Source organism: Olea europaea, unplaced genomic scaffold, assembly GCF_002742605.1.
Source record: "Olea europaea var. sylvestris unplaced genomic scaffold, O_europaea_v1 scaffold2754, whole genome shotgun sequence".
Taxonomy (NCBI): Eukaryota; Viridiplantae; Streptophyta; class Magnoliopsida; order Lamiales; family Oleaceae; genus Olea; species Olea europaea.
This window is the reverse complement of record NW_019245983.1, coordinates 34,463-41,643: the sequence shown is the minus strand read 5'-3', so window position 1 is coordinate 41,643 and position 7,181 is coordinate 34,463. Positions and strand designations below refer to the sequence as shown.

Below are 7,181 nucleotides of genomic sequence, written 5' to 3'. Positions count from 1 at the left end.
GCAGTAGGGCGTGCATGTGGGTTGACTTCTAGACAATGGAGGGTAAAATCCCGTGCCTCCATGGAAAGAGATTCGGGAATGGGTGGTCGCTCACCCCTTCCTATCCTAAACAATGCGGCCGTCTGTTGTACAGAGAGAATATTTGATCAAGCTCAAAATTACTCGAAGTTCAATGAAATGATCGCTATATGATTATGATTCATTGTTCACTCATAGCGAAGGAAGGAAACTTTTGAATTAGCATCTCTAGGACAGTGCATCCAAGGCTCCATCTATCAGCTGCAAGCCCGTATTTCTTGTTCCTAACAACCTGCAGTCACATAGATTGATAATCAGTAAAAGTGGTAAGTAATAATCTCCCATTAAAAGGAAAAGAAAATTGTTATATTAAAGATGAAAACAAGATGGCAATACGAAAATAAAGAATGCAAACACAAGAATACCAAAATTTATGTGGAAACCCAAGATGGAAAAAACCAGACTGATGAGAGAAATCTGCTATTCAAAGAGAATTACAATGAATATTATTTTCACTATGTTTTCTATGCTACACAAAGTTAATAATTCCGTGAAGCATATATATGACCTAAAGAAATATGATTTATATGGAAAAATGATCAAATATTACACAAAAAGAAGGAAAAAATATCTTCCTGAATAACCAGGCCACTCGAGAGGCAGCCTCGAGGAAAGCGAGCGGCAAAACGCCTCTTGAGCGCCAGAGAGGCGAAAAGTGAGCAAGCAGTGATGGCGCCTGAGCGCTAAGTTACGGGTCCAAAGTCCAATTTTCTTCTTTTCTTGGCGCCTAGGCACAGCCCCTATCCTAAGTCACACTTAGTTATATTTTCACCTCTTCAACACTTTTTTCACCCAATCCACTAATACAAGACGATATTGGGTCACACTAATAAATCTCCACCTTGACATAAATTTCAATGCAAGGAATTAGTCTCCACTCTTCATGTAGCACATCTCCACTCCACACAAGCCTCTTGGAGCTAACTCAATAATGAATACCAACCAAGTCCAAGCAATGCTTAAATTTGGCCACGGGGAGTGTCCTTGTCAATATATCAGGGGGAGTTTCCTTAGTGTCAACCTTGCTCACCACGAGCAGTCATATCACGTACAAAGTGATATTGCACATCAATGTGTTTGGTCCTCTCGTTAAACATCTGATATTTTGTGAGAAAAAATAACACTTTGACTATCACCAAAGACCATAGACATCCGTAGGTCTTCACTGATTTCACAAAGCAATCCCCTCGACCATATAGCTTCCTTACATACCTCTATAATAGCCATATGCTCTGCCTCAATAATAAATAATGCCAATGTATTATATAATGTAGCCTTCCAACTGATAGCATATCTACCAATAGTAAACATGTATCCTATAAGTAATCTTCTTTTATCAAGATCTCCAACAATATCCGAATCCACATACCTAATGAATCCACTTAAATCACTCCCACAATGCAAACAAGCACTGGTAGAGCCACGCAAGTATCTAAAAATCTACTACACTACTTTCCAATGTTCATTTTCAGGATTTGCCATGTACCTTTTGAGGTCATTGACTACGTGAACTAAATTTGGATGAATAACCATAGCATACATAAGTGAATCGACTACACTCAAATAAAGAACCCATGTCATGTAATCAATGTCTTCATTTGATTGTGGGCACAAAGCAAATGACAACTTAAAGGGGACACTCAAAGGAGTATAGACAGCCTTTGCGTCCAACATATAGAACCTATAAAGCACTTTCTCAATGTATTCTTTCTGACTGAAGAACAATCTAATAGCTTTCCTATCTCTCAAGACTTCCATCCCAAGAATCTTCTTTGCTGCATCTAAATCCTTCATGTCGAACTCTTCACTAAGCCGAGCTTTCACTTTCTTCACATCTGCTTTATCCTTAGCAGCTATCAACGTATCATCAACATACGGTAGTAGATATATCAAAGACCCATTATCACCCTTCCCAAAATATACACACCTATCACAATTGCTTCTTTTGAAGTCATGAATGAGTCAATCATTTTATACCACTACCTCGGTAACTGCTTTAGGCCGTAAAGCGACTTATTCGATGAACATTCATGGTCCTCCTTTCCTGAGATTATAAAACCATCTGGCTATTGCGTATAAATGTCCTCTTCAAGCTATCCATGCAAAAATACGGTCTTCACATCCAACTGCTCAAGCTCCAAATCATGCTTAACTACAATACCAAGCAAAGATCTAATTGAGCTATGCTTTACAATTGGAAATATTATACTTAGTTACCAATCTCACCTTGTACCTTGTTTTTTCAACTCCTAATGTGCCTTCCTTTTTCTTAATCACCAATTTACAGCCCTTGGATAATTTCACTAAGTCTCACGTTCTCTTGCATAGCAATCAACCATCTGCCAAAATCTCTACAACTCACTACTTCTGAATTTGCAGTAGGCTCCTCACTGGAATCAACATTTTTCGCCACATTTGAAACACATGCCACCAATTATGCTTCGTCATACTTCCGCAGAGATCTACTCTCTCATCTAGGTTTTGACTTTAGCAATTGAATACTGCTGTACCATTGGTCGTAGAGGTGAAGCAGTATTCTCCCTTACTTTTAAGCTAGACTATGATGAAGACTCTTGTTTATCCCATGAACTAATTGTCAACTCCATCTGAGTACTTTGCTCCTATTGATTTATATTATCAGAATCGCTAAGAGGTAGTTTTTGAATCATTTCATTCTCATCAAACACCTCTGTTAATAACCACCTTATTTGTTTTTGGACATCACAATTTATAAACCTTAACACCAAATTTGTAACCCAGTAAATACGCTTCTTAGACATTGGCTCCAACTTTCCATTATCAATATGCACAAAAACAGAGTGCCCAAATATCCTTAAATCTGAATAACAAGGAGGAGAACCAGTATATAGCTCTTTTGGAGTCTTCTTCTTAATGAAGATTGATATGAGCGATTAATGAGAAGATAAGAAGGAAAAGCAGTTTTAGCCGAAAATGTCTTAGGCAAACCAGCATTTAAAAGCATACACCAAACTTTCTCCATTAAGGTCTTACTCATACGTTCTGCCACATAGTTTTGTTACAGAGTCCCACGCACCGTCAAGTGCCTCAAAATCCCTTTTGCCTTGCAAAAATTAGTAAACTCACTCAAACAAAACTCTAAACAATTATCAGTGGTAAGACGTTTTACCTGCTTTCCATTTTACTTATCAATCATTTTTTTCCACTCCTTGAAGGTAGTAAACACTTCACTCTTCTGTTTCAAAAAGAAAACTCACTCGAACAAAACTTCAAATTTGATCAATGGAAAGACGTTTTTAATGCTTTCCAGTTTGCTTCTCAATCATTGTTTTCCACTCCTTGAATGTAGCAAACACTTCACTCTTCTGCTTCATGAAAAAAATCATACTTTTCTAGAGAAGTCGTCAATGCTTGTCAATACGTAATATGCACCTCCTTTTGAAGGCACAGGCCGATCCCTAGAGATCAACATGGATATAATCAAGTGTTTCCTTCGTGTTGTGCCTTCCTTTGGTAAATTTGACCATTTATCGATTCCCAAAAAACACAATGCTTAAAAAATTTCAACTTACTTGTATTCTGACTACCTGGAAACCCTATCCTGCTCAGTCCAGCCATCCCATGCCCGCTCATGTGTCTAAGCCGCATATGCCAAAGTTTAGCGACTTCCTCACCTGTTAAAATAGTAGAAACTATTGCATTACCTGTAACTGTGGAACCCTGCAAGGTATACAACTGTGTCAGACTCCTCTTTATCACCACAAGAGTACCCTTTGCTGACCTTCAAAACTCCACCTTCACCATTATACTTGTACACCTTTGAATAAAGGGTACTCAAAGATATGAGATTTCTATTCAAATCAGGGACATATCTCACCTCACTTATTGTTCTGACGGCTCCATCAAACAACTTGATTCTAATTGTTCTAATTCCAGCAATTTTACATGACAATTTATCTCATGACCATTGTGCCTCTCAATACCACTTTATATGTACTATACCAATCCTTATTAGGATTCATATGGAAAGTACATGCCGAATTAAGTATCCAATTCTCACAAGTTTTGGAATCGCCATAAAAAATCACAAGATGCTCTCCATCACTTTTCTCATATTCTACAACACTGGCTTTTCCTGAACTTCAAGTTGCTTTCCCTTTTGATTTGCAACAGCTATCCTACTCTTCAACTTGTAACAATCGGCTATGATGTGCCCCTTTTTCTTGCAGGAGTGACATATCTTAACTTTATTATTAGATTTTGATCTGCCTCTCATATTTCCACCATGATACCTATCACGAGTCCTCCCACGTACAACCGAGCCCTCTGCTTGCTTGACTCTCTACTTCAACCATAAGGTGCTTCATTTTCTCTTTTGACAATAAAATATCGTAAACTTCTTCAACTATGAGAGTATTACGACTATAGAAGGTGGTATCTTTAAAAGTTGTCTACGAAGATGGATTCGAACACGATAATATTAAAGCAAGATATTTCTCATCATATTTAACCTCCATACTCTCCAAATCAGTCACACTGTCCTTTAACATGGTCAAGTGATCATCAATTAACATACATACCTTCAGACATGCGGTGAGAATACGAGAACTACTTCAATTACTTATCAAGCTATTTGTCATGTAAAGTAGCTCCAATTTCAACCACAAATCAATGACACTCTTCTCCTTAAGAACATCGTGAAAAATTTGATTTGAGAGATAGAGATAAATTTGGGACAGTGCCTTTTGATCCCTATGTTGCTTTTCCTCCCGCATCCAAGTAAAAGGCATCTTATTAAATCCCAATAATGCGTCATCTAATCCATCTGCATAAGTGCAGCGCACATCTTTACTATCTTTACTTGCCATAACGAAAACCTGGTATTGCAATCCAACAGCATAATATCGTATTTCATTGGTGAATTACCAAGAACAACCAAGCTCTAATGCCAGTTTGTTATAATAAAGATGAAAACAAAATGACAATAAGAAAATAAAGAACACAAACATAAGAACGCCAAGATTTATGTAGAAACCTAAGATGGGAAAAAACCACTGGCAAAGGAGAGAACTTCACTATGTGCAGATAATTACAATGAAAATTGCTTTCGATATGTTTTCTATGGTATACAAAGTAAATAATTTCGTGGAGTATATATAGGACTTAAAGAAATTTAGATGGAAAGAAAATAAAAATCACGTAAAATGAAGGAAACAATATTTTCTTGGATAACTAGGCCGCTCAAGCGGCAACCTTGTGGGAAGCTAGTGCTGCAATGTCGCTCGAGCTCCAGACAGGTAGAAAGCAAGCGATAGAAATGGCGCCCAAGTTACGGGTCTAGAGTCCAATTTTCTCCTTTTCTTAGAGCCTAGGCTCTCCATTTGGATGCCTAGTCCCTGTCCCAAATCACACTTAGCCAATTTTTTTACCTCTTCAACACCTCTTTCATTCAATCCACCAGTACACGACCAAATTTGGATCACACTTCATCAAAAATCAACAAAGTTGTTGTATAGATGAATTGTACAAACGGCTTTACAAATGATGACATGGCTGCATTTTAACGGTTGGATTAACTGTATTTTTTTAGTCAAAGATGATGTGAGATCTTGCCACCTGTAATTTTTGTAAGCTATGTTGAACATGTAGCATTTCTCAAAGAAAATAAGCATACTCACAGAATCAATTACAGACGGGACCATCAAGGAACATAAGGATGACTAAAACAATTCCTTCTCGAGAACAATTCAGCGTCTACGAGTATGTTTAATAAATTGATAACATAATAGTGATTGAAGTATCAAGTTATTTGTACAACAAGACAAAGTTCGATATATCCAAATCACAAATCTTATATTTAACGTCTTAGGATACTTGCAACTGGAGATAAAGGATTAAGGCAAACCTCAGGAGTGCAGTTCTCTTGCAAGATTCCACATTGCTTAATGGGGATCCCTGAACACGACAGTATCATAAGGGTTAATAACAGTAGAAATTGTGGTAGATCATTTCCAAAACTATGGAAATCAAGAAGGTACTGTAATCTGAAAGAAAGAAAGAAAGAAAGAAAGAAAAGGTGAATAAGCAGATCAAGACCTCTGGAAGGCCAAAATCTGAAGGTTTGACTGATCCAGTTACATCCAGCAATATATTTGCACACCTGATGTCTCTTGGAGGATAGAAAAATTACGAGATTTTAGCATTGTTAAGTTTTCTAATATTAAAAATTGGCAAATTCATTTCCTAGTCAACTCATTCAACATTCAGGAAAGTAAGTTAGGAACTCAATAAATTATTTATTGGAAGTTAGTATGGATCATAAAAAACTGAAAACAGATTTTACAGGATTTTATAATTTAATCACCTGTGGGCCACATCTCTGTCATGTAGATATTTCAATCCACGTAAAATGTTTCTGGTATAAAGTACCGTTGATGTGCCAAAATACTGGACTAAGTTCTCATGTTCAAATCGACTGAGGAGAGAAATTTCCTGAACAAATTAAATGAATTTGTTAAAAAAACAGCGCAATGGTTAGAATAAGTTGAAAATATTGACTCGAGACAGTTAAAGAGCCTTGGAGGCAACTTAAAGTACAGGTTATCACAAGTGAGCAATGAGCAAAAAGTTGAGGCTGCTTGACCTGCTCGAGTTGGATAATCCTTTGTCTACCCTCGTCCCCTTGATCAAGCAAAGATACTTCCTTGACAACAAAAAAGTATCCATCGCTAGCACAAAGCAAATTTATGATAGGGTTTAGCAAATCATAACAAATACAGTACAGATGTGTTTCTGATCGTGTAAACTGAAAAGGGAAATCCACACCACATACAAAACGGGATAAGTAATATTTCCTTTCTAAAATTAAACACTCAACGTACATGCTGATGGAGCAAGAGAATCATATCCATAAGAATCAAGAAACAACAGGAAAAATAAAGTAAATGAATTTTTTCTGAAGAATTCACCATGATATACCTGATCCATGCATAATATCATAAAAAATGGATACATATGAAAGGAAAACAGAAATAATTGGAGTAGACTGAAATTCTTCACATATATACACGTGAAAGGGAAAATCCTCAAGTATGTGGGGAAAAAAAAATTACTTTAGCTAGATT

The 7,181-nt window shown here is 36.9% G+C and overlaps 1 protein-coding gene across 1 annotated transcript in view; it reads right to left on the bottom strand.

Annotated features, from left to right (window-relative positions):
• Positions 1 to 231: 231 nt before the first annotated feature.
• LOC111383766 (mitogen-activated protein kinase kinase kinase 1-like) overlaps positions 232 to 7,181 on the bottom strand; it is a 16,781-nt gene continuing 9,831 nt past the window's right edge. The window contains exons 3-7 of the mRNA XM_023007916.1: positions 6,701 to 6,785; positions 6,422 to 6,549; positions 6,154 to 6,226; positions 5,963 to 6,012; positions 232 to 310 (exon numbers count right to left, since the gene is read on the bottom strand). Of these exons, the coding sequence (XP_022863684.1) occupies positions 247 to 310; positions 5,963 to 6,012; positions 6,154 to 6,226; positions 6,422 to 6,549; positions 6,701 to 6,785 (400 nt within the window). The 3' untranslated portion in view covers positions 232 to 246. The remainder of the gene's footprint in view (positions 311 to 5,962; positions 6,013 to 6,153; positions 6,227 to 6,421; positions 6,550 to 6,700; positions 6,786 to 7,181) is intronic.